This window comes from Coenobita brevimanus, chromosome 107 (assembly GCF_032717465.1).
Source record: "Coenobita brevimanus isolate Jiangsu-jjx chromosome 107, ASM3271746v2, whole genome shotgun sequence".
Taxonomy (NCBI): Eukaryota; Metazoa; Arthropoda; class Malacostraca; order Decapoda; family Coenobitidae; genus Coenobita; species Coenobita brevimanus.
In genome coordinates this window covers 17,968,230-17,990,366 of record NC_137060.1, presented here as the reverse complement: position 1 = coordinate 17,990,366, position 22,137 = coordinate 17,968,230, and the positions used below count along the sequence as shown (strand labels likewise).

General features: G+C 40.7%; 1 protein-coding gene across 1 annotated transcript in view; it reads right to left on the bottom strand.

Annotated features, from left to right (window-relative positions):
• Positions 1-8,705: 8,705 nt before the first annotated feature.
• The window catches only part of LOC145416711 (lipase 3-like), a 32,561-nt gene continuing 19,129 nt past the window's right edge, over positions 8,706-22,137 (bottom strand). The window contains exons 2-11 of the mRNA XM_080285644.1: positions 19,442-19,586; positions 17,724-18,268; positions 16,774-16,868; positions 16,531-16,645; positions 15,947-16,097; positions 14,679-14,771; positions 12,686-12,847; positions 11,734-11,818; positions 9,875-10,017; positions 8,706-8,858 (exon numbers count right to left, since the gene is read on the bottom strand). Coding sequence (XP_080141770.1) covers positions 8,706-8,858; positions 9,875-10,017; positions 11,734-11,818; positions 12,686-12,847; positions 14,679-14,771; positions 15,947-16,097; positions 16,531-16,645; positions 16,774-16,868; positions 17,724-18,268; positions 19,442-19,586 — 1,687 coding nt within the window. The remainder of the gene's footprint in view (positions 8,859-9,874; positions 10,018-11,733; positions 11,819-12,685; positions 12,848-14,678; positions 14,772-15,946; positions 16,098-16,530; positions 16,646-16,773; positions 16,869-17,723; positions 18,269-19,441; positions 19,587-22,137) is intronic.

The window sequence follows — 22,137 nt, the reverse complement described above, 5'->3', positions numbered from 1 at the left end:
GAAGCCCAAAAACAGTTTGAGGAGGATATAATAAATGAAAGTAGTGATCAACCAAAGCTGTTTTACAGCTATATCAGAAGCAAAACCAAAGTAAAAGATATAATACAATCCATTACGGACGAGGGAATCACTTATACACAAGAGAAAGATATTTGTGAAGCACTAAATAAGAATTTCCAATTAGTTTTTACAGAAGAAAAAAATTTTGAGAGGGACTTTGTGGAACACGCATGTCCACACATACTACCAGATATACAAATAGCAGAAAAAGTAATACAGGAGGAGCTAAGTAGATTAGACAGAGGAAAAGCAAGTGGTCCTGATGAAATTTCATGTTGGGTATTACGAGAATGTGCAAAGGAGTTAAGTAAACCATTATTTTTAATTTTCAAGAAATCCTTGAGTCAAGGGAAACTACCTGATATTTGGAAAAAAGCAAATATAGTCCCCTTATTCAAGAAAGGAAATAGACAAAATCCTCTCAACTACCGACCAGTATCGCTGACCAGTGTTGTAAGCAAGGTATTAGAAAAACTTATAAGAAAAGCTTGGGTAAATCATCTAGAAGAACGCAGTATGATAACAGAAAGACAGTTTGGTTTCAGAAAAGGAAAATCATGTGTTACTAATCTGTTGAGCTACTATGACAGAGTAACAAACACAATACAGGAAAGGGAAGGATGGGTGGACAGTATCTATTTAGATTTCAAGAAAGCTTTTGACACAGTACCACACCAAAGACTTTTATGGAAACTGTACCATCAAGGAGGAATTCGAGGCAAACTGTTTTGTTGGATGCAAGACTTTCTCATAAAAAGAGAAATGAGGACAGTACTAAGAGGAAACTACTCATCATGGAAAGAAGTGACTAGTGGAGTACCACAGGGTTCGGTGCTGGCACCAATCATGTTTTTAGTGTATATAAATGATATAAACAGTAACACTGGAAATGAGAGCTATCTGAATATGTTTGCAGATGATGCAAAAATACAAAGGAGAATTACTAGCACAGACTCTTGTAGGGAGCTACAAGAAGAATTAAATAAACTTCATGAATGGAGTAGTACATGGCAAATGGAATTCAGTGTGGACAAGTGTCATGTAATCAAGTTTGGTAAAAGTGGAAAAAGACCTGATTGGGATTATAAGTTAGGAAATAAAACCCTATACACATCAGAAAGAGAGAAAGACCTTGGTGTGATTATCAATAACAGACTATCTCCGGCTGACCACATCAGCGAGAAGGTACGAAACATGTATACACTGCTTGCAAATATGAGAATAGCATTCACATACATAAATGAAGACATGCTAAGAAGGATAATAACATCATTCATTAGACCAACCCTGGAATACGCATCAGTAGTCTGGAGTCCTCATCTCAAAAAGCATATAGACAAGATTGAAAAAGTTCAAAGGGCCGCTACAAGATGGATACCAAGCTTAAGGGACCTAAGCTACGAAGAAAGACTAAAAAAAACTGAATCTACCAACACTACAGGAGAGAAGGAAAAGAGGTGACATGATAATATCATATAAGTGCATATCAGGAAAGGAGAAAATAGACATAAATGATTACTTAACATATGGAGAAGCATCAGCAAGAGGACACTGCAAAAAACTGCATAAGAAGAGAGGTGATAAAGACGTAAGGAAATTCAGTTTCCCAGACAGAGGAATTGATCAATGGAATGCACTACCGAATGAAATAGTGTGTGCCAAAACAATTCACAAATTTAAGGATATGTACGATAAATATGGTTTAAGACACGGGACAGTACGAGCTTGACTCATTCCTGTAAAGATACAATTAGGTAAGAACAATTAGGTAAGAACACACACATGCGTAAACACACGTACATAAATATGCATTTTCTCTCTCTCTCTCTCTCTCTCTCTCTCTCTCTCTCTCTCTCACGCACACACACACACACACACACACACACACACACACACACACACACACACACACACACACACACACACACACACACACACACACACACACACACATATCTATTCTTTGGAGATGCACGTCACTTATATACACCGGCATCTGTGAATACATACATCTACAGTATATGAACGTTGAAACGCATTGTGTGTGTGTGTGTGTGTGTGTGTGTGTGTGTGTGTGTGTGTGTGTGAGTGTGTTATTGATGCTTACTCTTGCACTTATACTCACACAGCCGATAAGATATGTGTATCTGGTTACACGCCCCCTTACGTGATCCCACTACAGTAGGAAACTACTGTATGATGCCTGTTTACATCTTACACACACACACACACACACACACACACACACACACACACACACACACAGAACCCCATTTCCATCCTCGTTGCTCAAATGAACTTAACAAAAGTTACATTAGGACAATATTTTTAGTGTCACCCGGTCCGAATTACCGTACACTCTCTCTCTCTCTCTCTCTCTCTCTCTCTCTCTCTCTCTCTCTCTCTCTCTCTCTCTCTCTCTCTCTCTCTCTCTCTTCATTTTTTTCAGTTATAGGGATTATTTTTACCTTTACTATCGTGACGACATTACCTGTTACTACTACTATTACTACTACTGCTATTACTGCTACTGCTACTACTACTGCTACTGCTACAACTACTACTACTACTACTACTATTATTATTATTATTAGGTAGTAGGAGGGTGTTTTCACCATCCATTCACTCGATGTTGTGCTGGTTTGGGTGTCTTCCTTTTCCTCTCTTCCTTCCTTTTCTTTCTTTCCTTCATTCTTTCCTCCTCCATCTGCCAACGGTCATCTTCTCACTCCTCTTTCTGTCCTTCCTTCATTTTTTCCTCTTCCTTCTGCCTGTGGGTGACTCTACACTGAGTGACAAGCCAAATGGTTTCCTGCACACCAGGAAACCATTTACTACGCTGGATGGTAACCATATATCCAAATTATGGCACCTAGTGGTTTAGTGGGTAATTCAGGTTCTCCAGTCGGATTGAGCCTGTGTAGGTTTATATCCAAAGGGTAGTTGGGGTTTATTGCTCACATAATGCCAGTTAGGGATGCGTGAGGCTGGTCACTCTCATCTTAAATGTCGTGACCAACTTGCCTTGCCCCGGGCTTCTGCGCTTCTCATGGGGCAACTTAGGATTGAATGATGGATGGATGGACGGATTTTTATTGCACCTGCCAGACAATTTTTTTACAGCATATAAAGAGACTGTCGTAATGAATAGGTTAATATTCTCCCTGATATTATTTAACTTAGCCGTTCACTACGATTTTTTTTATTAATATCTTTGCTACCTTCAGACGATTTTATTCAGCTCTGGTAAGACGTCTGGTTATAGAGGGACTTAAATCAAATTTCTTTTAACCCTCTTAACACCTGTAATTCATTGATCTGTTATTTACTCAATGCCTGATAGCTCCAGACTTTTTTTTTTTTTTTTTTTTTAATAGAGGAAGAGAAGTCAGAGAGGGAAGGGATCAACTGAGACTGTTTCTATCCCCGTCACTGCAAAGCGTTTCTCCAGAGTTTATACAATCGTATAAAACCACAAAGAATGAAGTGTCTTCCTACAGCGTCGTGAATAAAATCGTCTGATGTTAGCAAGAGGGAGATCCAAAAGCCGCCATCGTACTGTGAGGGTTAATGTGAACGTGTATTAAATATCAGTTAGGTAAAGATGGACTCACACACTGTTTTTAGCTTTGTAGTGAACGGAAGAACTCGTATCTGGTACATGTAAGCGAATCACATGTATTGATAATAATATAATAATAATAATAAACGGTAAAAATATGTGCAGATGGTTAGACTATGTGACCTAGTTCAGTGGACGTAATAGTGATAGCTCTCCGACCTTCCTTTTGCTTTCTGGTTTCTGGATCCTACTTCACCTTTTCCTGATTAAGAAAAAAGGTCATGATGATGATGTTGCAGATCTGAACTGATAAGGAAGTGGTGCGAGAAGGTCTCCCAAGCTCACGGGAAGAGCTGATAAGGCAGAAATGGTTGATGCCCTTGACGTTGGAGTGGAGAGAATTGACAGGCTACTGATAAGGAAAAGGCGTGACTGATATATTAGTCATAAAGATAATAACAACCTCCCCATTAACCCCTCCTCCTTCATCCCTCCAACATCTCTTATTTCCCAGTCATTTCTCTCCATCTTGTTTATCCCTCCAACCCTCCCTCTACCCCCTCCATCACTTTTTCACTCCCTCCAACTCTCTTCCCTTCTTCATTGTCCTTCAGTCCCTCCTAAACTCTCACCTTCCCTTATCCACCCTTGATCCTCCCAACCAGCCTCCCTCCATCCCATCTCGTGTTGAACTGTGACTTCATGACATTTACCCTCTTCCTGTGCTGAGTAAAATCGTCTGGGTGTAGTAGGATTAAGCCTATCACTACAACAAGCAATGTCATGAGTGTCCGCAGCGATGAAAGAATTTTATTTATATACTGTGGGAGTATCTTTTTTTCTATATTGTTGTGTTTTTGCCACTAGTGCACACACACACACACACACACACACACACACACACACACACACACACACACACACACACACACACACACACACACAGTCAAACGGCTGACCCAAAAGATTTATGGAGTCGGAGGGCGGATAAGGAGTGTGTACGAGAGGGATCTGGTTACGAGTAAATCCCCCTCCGGCAGCGGGATTAGAACCACGCATGTACTAACCACGCCACGGCCACCTCAAAGCACATTCATTTTTATTTAGAACCTTTATTTACCATTCAGTACAATCCCCGACACTCTGGGGAACGTTGTCGCTGTAGACCAAGCAGGGAGGATACTCGAGAACAAAAGGGTGCAGTGACACATACATGGGGCAGAAATTATCATGCTGAGTACAGTTACAAGCACAGTATGGAAATTCGATCTATTTTTACATTTCGATTCTTTATTTGCCATTGATTACAACCCTCAACACTTTGGGAAACGTTAATTGTCGCTGTAGGCACTCCGTTAGTAGGCAGTTTATTTTCTATCCATCTATTGCCAGACGCTTTAATCCCGTAAGGGGTGGCCACAAACAAATCACTTCCCTGTCACCCTCTCCCCTGCCATTTCGCTACAATCTCACCAACTTACACTTCTCTCTATCATAATTATATCTCCCTACTCCATCCCTCCATCTCATCCTCGTATATTTTGCCTTATAATATTGTTTTCTCTGTTGATGGAAGATAGAAAATGTAATATACGAGCTACTGAGGAGCAACTTCAGGATTATGCACGTGACCCCCTACCACTTGCCTCCAGTGACTAGTGGTGGTTTGGTGGTAAGGAGCGAAAAAACTAATGTGTGTGTGTGTGTGTGTGTGTGTGTGTGTGTGTGTGTGTGTGTGCAACGGTGGGACCTACAGAACGTCTATATGAACATGAACAAAAGTGTTTCCATGTTTTGTGAAGGTTTAAATGATGCGATTTGCCGATAGTTGTGTCTCATAATGATGTACTTAACTCGGGTTCAGTGACCTTCACAGGTGAACTGATAACAGCAGTTCAGGTTTCTTATCTTTTGTCAGCTAAATCAAACCAGTCTGATCCGAATTAAAGGGAAGGCAGGTTTGTCTTAGACAGCCTATTATACTTCGGGTGCTGGAGAGTGGCACTGATATAACCGGGCAGCTCGGCTACCTGGCTATACACACATCCCTCAGCTCCCTCCCTGTTCCCCGAAAGGAGATTTTTTTTTTTTTTTTTTTTTTTTTTTTTTTTTTTGAGAACCACGGTGGTGTGGGCACCCCAGCCAGGGAACGAATACTGACGATTTAAAAATGAACCCTGTCTTGTTACCCAAGAACATACCTGTGTGATTACTTTTTTTTTTAGGTACATAGGTATCACAGGATACGTTCAGGATATACTTTTCATAGCTCTTTTATCTGTGCTGGGGGATGACCAGACAACGACCCATCGTCCAGTATGGCTCGTATTTTCGTTGGTTTAAGAAGTTCCTCATCACCTTTTCCTTACCTGTTTATTTTTGGATATGGCTGGGTATAGTTTTGTACGTTATTTATGCAGAGCATGGTGTTATTTGAATGATTTAAGTAACAGAAGAGGACAGTAAAGTGTAATAAATAAAATAAGTCGCTTAGGAAGAGATACTGGGAAGCTTCTTTACCCGACGAGAACGCGGGCCAATGATTAGTGAGTAGCTTGCACCCTTCACCTGACTGTTCAGTTTTGTCCAGACATGTATATAGCTGGCAGTGAGACAGCGTACAGTACTAGTAACAGATGAAAGTTTGATTGTATGGAATTAAGTAGATACAGGTTACAGTAATTGAGATTTAATAAAAACAACAGTACAGCTTTGACATTCACATATAGCTGCACCTAAGGTACATATACTGGAAATACTGTAACTCATACTTCACAACTTGTGCTTTAACAAAGTGAAACAATGTCAACAGAAAAATCTATCCATACGTCACCTTCCTCTTCTCTCCATTCTTTATTGGTAAACTAAAAGCAAATCCACAAGCTCACAACGTAGATGAGGGTCAAAAAACAAAATATAATGGGAACATCAAGCCCTTCGTTACCACATCTGAGGTGTAGGTATGTTGCTGACTTTCTTTCTTGTATTCGTAGTGTACGGGTTATATACGATGTCCATTAATCCGTGTATTATGGCATTCGTAGTGTACCGTTTCCAACTTTCAAAAGGAGCATCCTTAATTTTGTCAAGTTTTTATTTATTTATTTTTTTTAAGAGGGCATTTATCGGCAAATGGGGTTGTAGACTATTATTCATATATAGTATTCATATCCGCTTACGTATTATTGCCTAAACTCTAATCCCAGTGTTCGCCAGGCTTGCAGCAACAAAAATCGCTTCCGTTTTATTTTTTTCTCCCTATAACTGCTCAGCATTATGCCTAATTGCTTTCGTCTTACTGTCGTTGACTCGTATTTTCGTAAGCTCAGAAGGCATCATGGCACCTGTTCCATACTACCGGTAGTTTATTTCTGCATGCAATATGTTAATATCGTATAATATTAATTCTAACAGTATCAGAATAGTTACCAGACTCAAAAAATAATATTAAGATAAAGGCTAAATAAACAGCTAAGTTAAAGGTAATAGGACGCTTTCACACTATCCAGTTTCTCGCCTTTACGGCACGGCGCCATGAACTGCAGTCACCTGAAGACTCACACGGCACGGTCACGGCGAATCTGCCCCACTGGGTCTATCCGGTCCCACGGCTAGCCACGGGACCGGACAGACCCAGTCGACTGAACTTGTTTATACTTGTCTTCACACTCCACTACAGTTTGCTTTGTCATCGCACGGCTGCTGCTCAGTCCCGCACTTGACCTTGTTGGTAAAGTACAGTGAAAAACTGTACTGAGGTGACTTACAGTATTTGATATCAGTATGGCAGTTGAAGAAAGAGACGTATCACCTGACATCATCTCACGTTGAGCAGAAGTCAATGTTGTGGGACATGTGCCTAGATGATTCGAGTATAGTTTTAAAATTTCATGTCACCACTTTTTATTTCTTCAGTGTTGCAAATGCTCACAGTCTCTTTTCGTTGATTGGGTGTATCCAATGAACTCTGCGCTGTCACCTTTTCCTTTTACTTAAATGTAACACATAAAGGGCTTTCAAACGCTGCCTGTGATCCATCTTCCGTTGCTGGTTACACACAGAACCGTGTGTAGGCACGGTGCGACTCTTTGCCCTCAAGACAGGGGGTTGTGACACCTCTAGCACCATGGCTAGCCACGATCACGACGGCGAGAAACCGGATAGTGTGAAAGCGGCCTTACCTGAGTTGGAGAAAATATGGGCCTTTATGTCTATCTGCTTCGCCATTGTTACAAGCCAATCTCAGAGTTCATCTACGGTTACTGCGGCAAAAGCCCTTTCAGTCTTTATGTTTCTGGTGATCACTATTCAGAGTTGCTTTCCTTGTGCAGTCTTTCTACCTTCCCAGCTGTTCGTTATTGCCCAAAGCATAATCCCATACCTAATCCAGGGTTGCTCCGAGGAAACTGTTTCCAAGCCTCTATCACAGATCACCGCTCCAAGATGCTTTCTGAGACCCTTTAACTGCAAATTGCAAAATAGTATTGAATTTCGAATAATGTTAGATGATTTTTTTCGGCTCAGATTAACGTATCACGGCAAAGCTTAAAGAATTTAATGATACTGGTCCAGAAAACTAAGTATTCCAGATAATACCACACTAGTTTATTCAGCCGAATAAAATCCATTGCAGCTTAAGGATTGATGGCAGTGTAGATTTTTCTTTTAAGAGACTAGATGCCAACAAAAGTGTTAAATTCTGGCTACCGGCTGACAGTTTTATTCAGGAGAGTTAAACCCTTGCTGTCTGAGTGGCTGATGGTCACTGCATCATCGCTGAGAGACTAAGATAAAGTTTTAATATAAAGAATCGAGGAACTCTATAAGGGGTTCATAGACAACAACGTTGGCGTTCTCAGCCCACAGGAAGTCCGCGTGGTTGTAGTCGCTGACAGCTACACGATGGTTCACAGCGACGTTGGGTAGCTCAGAGACAGTGCGTTGTACGCCCTGAGGGAGGGAAAGATGAAGACGTGGGTAAGAGAAGAGAGGAAGAAATGATGAGGAAGGCAGAGACGAGTGAGAGGAGACAGGAAGGTTAGAGGGTGTTTTCTGCTTCAGTTCTAAGTGAGTGAAATAAGGCTTAATAAAAAGAATCCAAGAACTCGAGGACCGGTTCATAGACCACGGCTTTGGCATTGTCAGCCCACAGGAAATCCATGTGGTTGAAATCTCTGACGGCCACACGATGATTCACTACCAAATTAGGCAGCTTGGAGGCAGTCTCTTTGACGTCCTATGGGGAGAGAGGGAGAGGGGTGTGAGCTACATAGGTACACAGACACACATAGCATAGAAACCCATCAGGGTTTGTTTCTAACCCCGTCACTACTAAATGTCTCCTCCAGGCTGAAAGGAGGCATATGGGTATAGTAACAATTAAACACAATATATGACATCACACTAAACAAACAAATAGGTAAACAGAGAATAAACGGAGGTACTTTACCCTTTTACCCTCGGATCAGCCAGGAAAGAGAGAGAGAGGGTGCAGCACTTCCGACCAACAATTGATCTAAGAGCTAGTAATTTGACTTTGCCCTGTGAACTTCAGTTTCGATCGATTGCTCTAAAAATTTACTTATTTCATTCTTGCCCAACCCTTATGCTTGTCATTACGTATGGAAGTGTGGTCCAAATAAGCAAGTGAGACAAAAAAAAAAAAAAAACTACATCAGTTGACCTTCTCCTAAGACCTTGAATTTTCACAGACCTCGATCGTTGACTGATTATTCTTAACATTGAATATCTTTTCCATGCTTAATGCTGAACCCCGTGTACAAAGTTTGAGGTAAATAGGATAAAAATTGTGTACTTTGATCTGGTTATAATCTTGACTTTTGATTTGTTCTTCACAAAAACAGTAGGTCAGCCCTTTGGCTGATGGTCAGCTCTTCGATCAAGTTTGGGTTTAAATCGAATAATAACTGTTTAAGTTGAAATTGCTAGATTGGGCATCGACATAGCCCTGTGGCCTTCATCTCTCATCTGTTGTTAAGAAAATAATAATAATAATAATAATAATAATAATAATAATAATAATAACAACCGTTTTGTTGTTCCTCAGTCTGTCCATTAAATTTGGTTAATATCAGATAAATCTATTTGATTTATTTTGTTCACACACACACACACACACACACACACACACACACACACACACACACACACTGGCCTCACGAACGCCGATATAATAATGTAACATCGTACTGAACAAACAGACAACCGTACCACACACATCTGTTCACTTACCCTATAATCGGCTAGCAAGTCCTGCTGTGACCAAAATATTCCAACGGGGACGGTGACGGGGTCGAGGGAGAAGTCTGGGGGGCTGGGTTGGCCATATTCTTCGAGGTTCCTTGAGTACCCGTAGTCATAGGCTCGGAAACGCCCTGGAGAGAGAGAGAGAGAGTTTTGGACGGAAGAGGGAAATGGGTTATAAGAAAGAGAGGAGATGAGAAGAAGAGGATTTTGCAGAGAAAAGAGGTACGGATAGATGGTGTGGAAGAAGAAGAAGAAGAGAGAGAGAGAGAGAGAATATTATAAACATCGATAGAATCAGGAGTATACGGTGAGAGAACAAGACTACGGTATATCCTCATCATACTCATATACCTCTACACACTTCTGTCCATACAATTGTTAGAACCGCTTCTGTATAATTAAATTCTTTCCTTTTTTATTCTCTACCTCTCAGTCCATATTTTTCATGTTAACGTTGACTATTTATTTATTTATTTTATTTTATTTATTTATTGCAGACAGCGAACGTAGGAGAACCAAGAACTCGTTTGGGGTTGGGTGAGTACAGTACAAGTTATTTTGAGGAGTTACATTGTTTACAGTTATTTTGAGTATCATTATATTGCTTGCAGTTGAATGCTGTTATATTGTTTACTGTTATTTTGAGTACCATTATATTGTTTACATGTATTTTGAGTATCATTTTTCACAGATATTTTGAGTACCATTATACAGTATTGTTTACAGTTGAGTACCATTACATTGTTTACGGTTATTATAGGTACCATTATATTATTTACAGCTATTTTGAGTACCTTTATATTGTTTACAGTAGATTACCATTATATTGTGTACAGTTATTTTGTGTACCATTATATTGTTTACAGCTATTTTGTGTACCATTACATTGTTTACAGTTATGTTATTATTGTTTACAGCTATTTTGTGTACCATTACATTGTTTACAGTTATTTTGGGTACCATTATATTGTTTACGGCTATTTTGAGTACCGTTATGTTATTTACAGTTATTTTGTTAATTTATCTTCACACCTTCAGTATGATGACATAATTTGCCATGACTACCACCTGACAATGTTTATTTTTTCTTATGCACGATTAATTTTTCTAATTCCTGCTGCTACTGATAGATTATATTCAGTTTACGGATTTATTTTCCTGCAACTACCAATTGATTGTATTGTTAACTATATTTTTTGTCTAATTCCTAGTATAACCAAACGATTATACTCTGTTCACATTTTTTTTAAACACTGGAGGGGTAAGATATACTGTAGTCTCCATTAACCCCTTCACTACGAGAGGTTTCCCCTAAGGCATTTTTCTTTTGTCATAATCAAAATTTACTTTACTTACTTGACTGAGATTATATTTGGAGGGTGAGGTTGGAGGGTGAGGTTACTTGAAGGATGATGTTGGAGGATGAGGGTGAAATGTGAGGTTGGGGTGGGACTCAAGGGTGGTGTTCGAGGGTGAGATTAGAGAGTGAGATTGAAGTATAAGATTGGAAGGTGAGGTTGAAAAGTAAAGTTGAAGAGCGAGGTTGGAGGGGAAGGTTGAAAGGTGAAGTTAGAGGAAGAAGTTGGATAGTGAAGTTCGAGGCTGAAGTTGAAGGGTGAAGTTCGAGACTGAGGTTGAAGGGTGAAGTTCGAGGCTGAGGTTGAAGGATGTAGTTGGAGGGTCAAGTCCGAGGGTAAGATTGAAAGGTGGGGTTGGAGGTTGAGTGTGAAGTTGGAGGATGATATTGAAAGATGGTGCTGGAGGGTGAGGTTGGAGGTTAAGGTTGAAGTTAGAGGGTGAGGTTATAGGGTGAAGTTGAAGGGTGAATTTGCAGGGTGACTTACTGGAGGAGTGGAGTTGAAGGAGATGGAGGACGACTCGATACCCCGTGCCGGCCGGACTGTGAGCGAGAATGACGGGGAGGTATTCCTGAGAGAGAGAGAGAGAGAGAGAGAGTTGCAAAGTTGAGGAAAAAGGAGAGCGGAAGAACAGGAATGAAGTGAAAACAAAGAAAAAAGTGAGGGGGGGGGGAAAGCAGAACCAGAATTAGGACAAATTAGCTGACACGGCTGTATAAAGGATAAAGTAATTCACAAATCATCATCATCATCATCATCATTACTGTCATCATCATCATCGTCATCATTATTACTATCATCATCAGCATCATATTCCCATTATTATAAACGGCATGGCCAATAGCCCTCCCTCATAATTTACCTCTTGGCCCACCTCCTATCTCAAACTCTCTTGCTCACAGAATCCATATTGATACGACCGTAGTTGTGATTTCCCTCATAATTTAGCTTTGGTACATATCTTCTGTCGAACTTCCCTTTTTCACGTATTTCATATTTTAAAAACTGAAGATAACAAGTAACCTTCCGAAAAATTTTTGTTCAAGGTCAGCTTCTTCTCCAACACTGCCTTGGCCACGTCGTCCATGTTAGCACCGAAGATAGCGTAGTAACGTCACTCCTAATTTCATTTTTAGTCTACCTCTCCTTGCCAATTACCTCCTGAGCGTTTGTCTACATTCTAAAGACCAGAGGCGATCTAGTGCCCTCCCTCGTAATTTTCGTACATTTCTCCCAAACTATATTGTCTACATATATCAGTTTTCCAAGTCTGAAGATGCCAAGTGACCCTGATAATTTAGCCTTTGGTCATCCTCTTCCTCTCCCAAACTACCGTGTCCACATAGCCAGTTTTTCAAAGACCGAAGGTGATAAGTGACCGTGATAAGTGACCCTGATAATTGTAATCCTTAGTCAACCTCTTCTTCCCCCAAACTACCTTGTCCACGTAGTCCATGTTGACACCGAAGATGGCCTGATGACTGAGAACGCAAAATTGTCTGGTCAGTGAGGATGGACTGCAGAAAAACGCCACATTTCCAGCTTTTCTCTCGGGCATCAGGCGCAACAGCTCGTAGGTTTGGCTGTGGTTTAGTGCTCTCTGTGGAGGGACGAAAAGAAGAGGCTTGTGATGGTTTTTTCTGGTATGGTTTGTTGCTGTGTTTGGTTGTTTTGTTTGTGGTATATGTTTTTTTGTTTTGTTTTGTTTAGGATACTGGTGGTGATAATGAAGATAGTGGTGTGTGTGTGTGTGTGTGTGTGTGTGTGTGTGTTTTCTGGTATGGTTTGTTTCTGTGTTTGGTTGTTTTGTTTGTGGTATATGTTTTCTTGTTTTGTTTTGTTTAGGATACTGGTGGTGATGATGAAGATAGTGGTGTGTGTGTGTGTGTGTGTGTGTGTGTGTGTGTGTGTGTGTGTGTGTGTGTGTGTGTGTGTGTGTGTGTGTGTGTGTGTGTGTGTGTGTGTGTGTGTGTGTGTGTGTGTGTGTGTGTGATTAACTACTAAATACGGACCTAGACCGCCCCCCAAATTGGTTAACTGTATGACTGAACTTGATACATAATAAATTTAATTCTGAGCAAATTATTTAAAACCTAAGCAGTCAGATCGATAACATCCCAGCGATAATACTTAATGATAAAAAGAAATCATGACATTTTTACCAGTAGCAAAAATAACATCGTTACGTCGAAACTTTGTTGAGAAAAATAATGAGAACACTTCCGTATATGACTGACAAAAACGTAAGAGCTATTTTGATACTTATATTTACTTAGTCTTTCATTGAGTATAATTTCGTCCAGTCCTCTTCGTCTTTCATTCTGGTCCGTCCATCTAGTTCTTCGTCATTTTGTTTATTCTGTTCTTCCTCCGTCCATGTCCAGGTGTTTTAGTTCTTAATATTATTTTTCTTATCATCTCTCCGTTTATATCCATCGAGTAAATTGGTAGTCGTCATGTGTGTTTGTGTGTGTGTTTTTTTATATATAGTCAGCTTTATCATTATCTTCACCCCCTCCTTTTTGTCTTCATCACCCTTCTTTCGTCCCCTTTCTTTCTTTCTCTTGCTGTCTCTTTACTTTTTCTTTCGTTTTTCGTTATGTTTTTTCCTTTCACTTTTTTTTTTACTCTATTCGTTGTTTTTATTTTGCCTGCCATCTCTGATTTAACATTTTTTATTTTAGCATTTAACAATTTTCCGTAATCCATTCCGTCTCTGTTTCTACACATTCTTTTTCTTCTCTCTCTCTCTCTCTCTCTCTCTCTCACCCACGCACCTTCCTTCCGTCTGGCTTATACCCGTCTCTCGTTTCGCTTTCCATTCTCTGTCCAGTTTTCTTTCGTCAGTTTCTGTCCTTTCACTTTTTCTCCAAGTCCTTTCAGTCTTCCTTCTATCCGGTTCTCCCCTTTCTCCGTCCATTTACCTGTCTTTCTGTCGTTCTCCCATCCTTGAGTCTTTTTTTTTCCTGTTTAGACTTTCCTTGTATTTTTCCTTCGTGTCTTCCGTTCGTTTTTTCTGTCGTCCTCTCCGTCCTCCTCTCCGTCTGTTTTTTTTTTTTTTTTTTTGACTTTCCTTTTTCCTTCAATAATTCATTATTTTTCCTGGTCTTTCTCTCCGTTCTTTTTTCCCGCTTAGATCCTTTTTTTTTTTTTTTCAAATTTCCGTCAGTTCTGGCCGTCCTTTTCATATCCACTTCTGTCATTTTCCTTCATTTTCTGACCGTGTTACCGTCATTTTCCTTCATATCTGTCCGTGTTTCCGTCATTTTCCCTCATTTCTGTCCGTGTTTCCGTCATTTTCCCCTCACTTCTGTCCTTGTTTCCGTCATTTTCCCTCATTTTCTGTCCATTTTCCTTTCATTTCTATCCGTGTTTCCGTCGTTTTCCCTCATTTCCGGCCTTGTTTCCGTCCGTCCCTCTTCGCGACTCACTTCAATACTGTCCGCGAAGGGTGAGATGAGGCCGATGGGGTAGGTCCGGTGGTAGACGTACGCCACGGGTGCAAGGGCTGCCATTCCCGTCACCTGGCAGGAACAAAATTTGAAGTGACTATGACTGTGACAACTGACTATGATTATGACGACTATGAATAAATATGGGAACTGACTGTGACTGTGACAACTGACTATGACTATGACAACTGACTGTGACTAACTGTGACTACTGACTGTGGCTGACTATGGCAAGTGACTGACTGCCTATGACAACTGACTATGACTGATTGTGACAACGACTATATAACGGTTATGACTATGACCCTCACCTTGTTGCACCGCTTGCTTATCACTTATTTATAAAGACGGCATGTTAATGTTCTCGTCTGTGATATGTATACGAATTATGTCGACATTTTAAAGATTTAAGAAGGATATAAACGAAAACTAAGGTGAAACAGGAAAGGAATATCACTTAGGAAAAGGTGTTAGAATGACTTATTAGCTGGCAAGAAAACGGCCTTGTGACTTTAACACTATCACTCACAGGAACCGCATCATGAATATTTACGGCATGTGCTGGATACTGCAGAGTTATCTTAAATTACGGGACGCTTCTTGGTGGGTGTACCCCAGTGAGTTTAAATGCAAGGAAGAAGGAACCAAAGGGTCAGGAGCCCGCAGGATTGTTCCGTCCAAGAAAAAACAAAAACAAGATAACAGAGAGCCAAATTCAGGTTGCCAAATAATGGATAAAGGTGGTGACAAAATTTGAAGTATATTGACTACACATTATTAAAAAAAAATTAGGAAAACGTTAATCTGTCGTTTCCCAATCCAGGATAAAAAGTTTGCATGACTGAGAACGAGATGCCACGTTGTTATCTGACCCCGAGTGTTAATGTGGCTAATGATTATGCCAGCAGTTACAAATACTAACACAAGTATATAATGATTTTGATATCGCTGTTCTTTCTAAGGTGACATCAGCATTATCCTAACCATAATAATAATAATAATAATAATAATAATAATAATATTATTATTATTATTATTAGTAGTAGTAGTAGTAGTAGTAGTAGTAGTAGTAGTAGTAGTAGTAGATGTAGTAGTGGTAGTAGTAATAGTAATAGTAGTAGTGGTAGTAGTAATAGAAGTAGTAGTAGTAGTAGTAGTAGTATCAGTAATAATAATAATGATAATAATAATAATAATGATAATAATAATAATAATAATAATAATAATAATAATAATACGATACCCACCCATGAAGCTATCTCAGGGTGATAGGTAAACATGATGAAGAATGCAGAGGATCCCAGTGAGTGCCCCACATAGCTGACTTTCCGTGCCCCGCTCACCTTCCTCACGTACCCCAGCATGGCAGGTATGTCGTACCGGCCCATCTCGGTCCACCTGGGGAGAGAGGTTGGACTTGTACCCTTTCGTAGTAAATATTAGGAGCAGACAAATGGACAGTGAAATAAAAGATAGACTCAAACACTCATGTCCGTTCGCCTCCCCTGACACCCCCCCTCCTCTCTCTCTCTCTCTCACTTATTGTTTGATTCATAAATACTTGAACGAAATGTAGCGGACACGGATGAATGATTATTTACACGTCTGCCCACTACGTCACATACAAGCATCTATAAATCCAGTGGTGAAATAGGGGCAGGGGAGGCGGACGGACTTTTGTATTTGACCGTACATTCCCAACCATGAATTCATTTGCCTCTAATATTATGGATAACTCTAGTATTCATTGGCAGAGGTTATTAAACAAAAATGTCACAGGAACGAAGAGGTTAAGCGCACACTAGTTCATGAATACTTCGGTAAAACTCACGTGTGGTCCCAGAATGTATATTCGTCTGGGTAGAGGTAGGTGTGGCGGCGACTATAGAAGTTACCCCTGAGGTTTCCCAGCCATACGTCATACCCAGCGTCTGCCAGCACGAACCCTGCCGCGTGGGAGAGTGGAAATAGTGTAAACTAGCTCATAAACTACGATGATTTTGGTGATGATGATGGGTGTGTGTGTGTGTGTGTGTGTGTGTGTGTGTAATACTAAAAACAATATGTGACTTACCAAGTGCCTGGTCCGGGTCGTTCAGCACAAAGTCAGCCGAAGAGGCCAACATTCCATGTACCAATAATACTGCTTTCACCTCCTTGTCGTCTCTCCTGTCTCTCCCGCCTCTCTCTTTTCTCCTGCTTCTCTCTTCTCTCTTTTCCCACTCTCTCCTCTTTTCCCCTCCTTCCCCCCTGCTGGTTTCATCTACTTTTTCTTCGCTTCTCTTGTTTCTCTTTCTTTCTTTCTTCTTGCTTTTTTCCCTTCCCTTTACTTCGCTCTTTGTACTTCTGTTTTCCTTGTTTCCTTTTCTTCCATCAATTCCTTTATTCCTGTTTCCCTCTGCTACTTTCCTTTCTTCTCTCCTTTTAATTCTGCTTCCCACCTTTTCTCTGCTTTCTTCATTCGTATTACTACTTTCCTCTTTTTTCTTGCCGTCATTCCTCTTATTTCTTCTATCGTCTCCCTCTCTCCTCCTTTCATTTTTCGTATTTTTACTGTGTCCATTCTGTCGCCTTCTCCTGCCTCTCCATCCTTCGTTCCTTCCACTTCTGCTCTCTTCCTCTTCTCCTCCCTTTCCTTCCTTTTTCCCTCCGTTTCTCCTGTATTTTATTTCCTCTTCTCTCCTCGCTTCATTATATTGACTTCCACTTTTCTTTTCTCTTCTCTTTCCATTTCTTATCTCTCCATCTTTTCTCCTTCCAGTCTTATGGCCAGTTGCCTTGTCTTTCCTTCTCCCTCCAGTTCTGTCTTCTTTCCCTCCTTCTGTCTCCTCTCCATCTTTCCATACAATCCTTTCTCCACCCTCTCCTCCTCTTCCTTTTCCACTACTTCTCCTCTTGCGCTTGAAGGCAGAAGTAAGCGTTTGGTTTGGATAATCGTGGAGAATACTGTTATAAGGATATGAGTGAGACAGGGAATATGTTAAGTTGGAATTTTTAAAGATAGTTTGAGCTTTGGGGTCAGGCAGGTTGCTTGAGCTTGTTCGGGCGGGCTTGGGATAGGCTTGGGCGTGGTTTGAGGGACTGGCTGTGTATTGGGCGCGGCCGTGTCTCTTTACGAGGTTGTGTTGAGAGGGATTGCGGTGAATAGGTGAGGGTATTTGGGAGTGACTGAATCCTTGGGCGGGATTATGATGAAGGGGCGAGAGAATTCGGGCGTGATTCTGGATATGGCTGTTTTCGGGGACGTGAACATGACTGGACGTATGATGAAGAGGCAGCAAATTTTGGGCGTTAATTTGTGCCTCCCTAAATGCCCGGTCAAAATCATGGTCGTGAACTTCGGCGTGATTGTGAGGGGGCGGCGGGAGATTCCGGCCATGATCCTGGGTTCCTTTGTACTCCTGGGCGAATTCCTGGGCGTAAATCTGTGCCTCGCTGTCGCCCTCGATGTACGTGTGGGCGTGTAATTTTCGTCCGTAGGGTATCCTGTGCAGCTCTAGAATAAACCCATCTTCTGTGACAACGTGATGAGTTTCGGCTGGATACCCTCTCACGGTGATCAGTTCTGGCTGTGGGAGGTAGATAAATGGATGATTAGATAGGTATTTCTGCTGTCGAGGGGGTAGATAGATGGATGAGTAAATAGACAGATAAATGGATGGGTGGATAGACGGATGAGGGATAGATAGGTAGATGAGTCTGCTGAATTAGTTATGGTTGTGGGAGGTAGACAGAAGTACGGTAGGTGAGTAGATAAATAGATGAATATAGATAGATAAAGATGAATGAATAGACGTGGACTAGGTAGGTAAAATTACACGTGAATGGATATATAGATGAGTGATAGATAAATAAGTAGAGAGAGAGAGAGAGAGAGAGAGAGAGAGAGAGACAATAGCCCCCCAAGCAAAAATGAAAGTGGAAAGTCATCTGTTACTCTTAATTAAAACAAGTGAAAGGGACGCCTGGTGTGTTAGTTGCCTCAGGCGATCACGAATAGGTTGCAGAATAGGGAACGACTTTTTTTTCCTTTTTCTTTTGTCTGATTCGCAAAATATACATCATGAGAGAAGCTGACTCAAGGAAAGAACTGGACACGAATGCTGAGAACACCTGATCCCCGAGTTACGGTGGGGTTTCTCTCTCTCTCTCTCTCTCTCTCTCTCATTTATTGGCAGTGCAACGTCCAAACAACACTATTTTATTATTGCGACTTCCAAACAACACTGTTATTGCAACTTCCAAACAACACTATTATTGCAACTAATAAACAACACTATTTTACTATTGCAACTTCCAAACAACATTATTATTGCAACTAATAAACAGCACTATTTTATTATTGCAACTTCCAAACAACACTATTATTGCAACTTCCAGACAACACTATTATTGCGACTTCCAAACAACACTATTATTGCAACTAATAAACAACACTGTTATTGCTACTTCCAAACAACACTGTTATTGCAACTTCCAAACAACACTATTTTATTACTGCAACTTCCAGGCAACACTATTTTATTATTGCAACTTCCAAACAGCACTATTATTGCAACTTCCAAACAACACTATTTTATTATTGCAACTTCCAGACAACACTTTATCTATTGCTCCTTCCAAACAAAGCTATTAATCCTTACAACTTTCAGACAGTACTACTTATCCTTTCTACTTCCAGACAACATTACTTTATTGTTACTATTTCCCGTTTATTTAGAGCTAATCGTCAGCATGCCTACCACGGTGAGTCTGGCGTGTGGATGTTCACCCGTTGTCCCATGATGGTGGTGTGTGGCGGTGGTGGAGTCCCCTGCTTTAGCCACCGTCAGTAAGAGAAACACATGCAGGAGGGGTTGCGTGGCCCTGTGCATGGTGATGAGGGTGCTGAGAGAAAGGGAAACTGTGTTATGGGAAGAAAATTAATTTAAAAAATGGTAAAAAAAAATTGAACTTATAGCTATAAATGTATGATATGCTGGGAACTGCACGGTATTGGAGATGCTGGTTCAAAGCAAGGGTACGTTAGGGAAAGGAAAATATATGAAAAAATAACAGTAAGTGATGTGAAGTTGTACGTATGGTTATGAATGTGTAATGGCATGGAGCACTGCATGGTGATGTGGATGCTGGGTGAAAGCGAGAGTATGTTATGGGAAGGAAACTGGGTGAAAATGATAAGTGAATTATGGTTGGACATACGACGATGCAGGTATGATTTGGAAGAAAATTTGTGTATCTCGTTACCTCTAGTTTACTGTAGGGAGTGAAATCAGGTTTGGGGATGGGTGAATGCAGACTGCTTCAAACCTCTTCATTCCAAAAGGCTTCTCCAGAGTTAACTAGATTCGTCTGGAGGCAGCAAGAATAAGCTGAAAACACTTACCTGGACTGAAGAGCATAAAAGTCAGAAAAATAAAGCGTGGACTTATAAGAAAAATCTGATTCGAACAAGATTATACGATCAGTATCCAACTACAGCTTTATAACGAGCAGAATAATCGCAAGTAAGCAAATACGGGGTGTTCGGCAAGTAACGGAACCCTATGGGGACATTGCTTTTATTATAACAAATGTTGGAAATGTCCGCCATTTTGCATTTCACACAAATGTACACGACGAATCATGTTTGTAAACACCCTCTGAACTGTTTCGGTCGATATATTGCCCACACAGCGTTGAATGTTGGCCAGCAGCTGTTGTGTGGGGATGATCTGAGTATGAGACATCCTTGAGATATCCCCAAAAGAAGAAGTCTGGGGGAGATAAGTCTGAGGATTGTGCCGGCCACAAATGTTTTAAAATCAGTCGTCCTGGAAGTACACTTTCAAGGTAATCCAGTGATGTCGTGGCAGTATAAGCTGTTGCGTTTTCCTGTTGAAACCACGTCCTATAGACGTCTTCCTCCGACAACGTGGCCACAAATTGTTCCAAACAACTCAACAGCTGTAGGCCAACATTCAACGCTGTGTGGGAAGGATATCGACCAAAACATTGCAGAGGATGTTTACAAACATGATTCGTCGTGTACATTTGTGTGAAATGCAAAATGGTGGATATTTCCAACATTTGTTGTAATAAATGCAATGTCCCCATGGAGTTGCGCTACTTTCCGAACGCCCTGTACAGTATGTTAGGAAATTAAGCCGTGAAGTCATAAGCACAGTAACCTCGAACAAGACGTAGTAAGTGGTATAAACCTTTTTCATAACGATAAGAATAGGTATCAAAGTTATCAAGTGGAAAGTAGCAGGAAGCGTGCAGTTAAATGATGCCACATACTGATCGCCTTCATGTAAGGCATATTGAGCGATGTAACAATCTCCTTTCACTCACTTACTGTCTAACTAGGTGATGAAGAGGGGCGTCTTCACGTAGTGGCACCAAAATACCCAGGTGGCGGAGAGCTACCCGGTTATACAGTTAAGCGTCCCTTAGCTCCCTCTCAATCCACTTGGAGGAAGATGGTAGGCAGGAGACAGGCAACATCAACCTGTGGGCCACCGGGTTCTCGTTCAGGTGCACCTGGGATACAACAATAACAACTGTCTAATTACGCCTTTATAATGAAAGGCAAGAGTAGTAGCAAATAGTCAGAGGTGTAGTGTTAGTAAAGAATGGCCGTCACTTGCCTTTGAAAAGAGGCTTGACATAATTCTGTACTAATCAAGATACGAACATTAATAAGAGAGGAAGAACTCTAAAACTTTGGTATGAGCACCGACCACCCCAAAAATTGTACAGAAACTGGAGATGTGGAGCTGGATTCACAGGTTCTCTAGCCTCCATCAAGAAGACATATTTTAAGTAACGTAGCAGTCTGATCAGCCGCTCACAGATTAACCCCGCCTTCACTTTGATGATGTATTTCAGGTTTTACTCAGCTGAAGGGGGAATTTTCAAGCTGGAGGGGTTAGATTTAGCCTTTCTATCTCTCCCGAACAACAGGTCTCCTCGAAGTTGAATAAAATCGTCTAGAGGTTGCAAGAATAAGTCAGTAACACACGTAGCCGAACTGAAGAGCTTAGCGACAAGAATAGTAAATGGAATCACAATTATCTTTCAGAACATCAAGTAAAAACCGTTCGGAAAGCAAGCATGACATTGCAATCATAAGAGTCCCAAGCAGAACATATATAATCAGAGGCGAAACAGCCCCCGTTCAGCCACTCATTAACCTTTCTTTAATGAGTAATAATTGCAGGTGAAAGCTTATATATAGTGTGTTATCTTTCTTGAGCATGATGCAAGACACTTGACATCCTCCTTTCTGTCACTCATATACTAAACCTTTCATCATCATCATCATCGTTATTACTATTATCATTGTTATTATTGTTATTGTTATGATGATGATGATGATGATGATTATTATTATCATCAATATCATTATCATCATCATCATCATCATCATCATCATCATCGTGGGCATCATCTG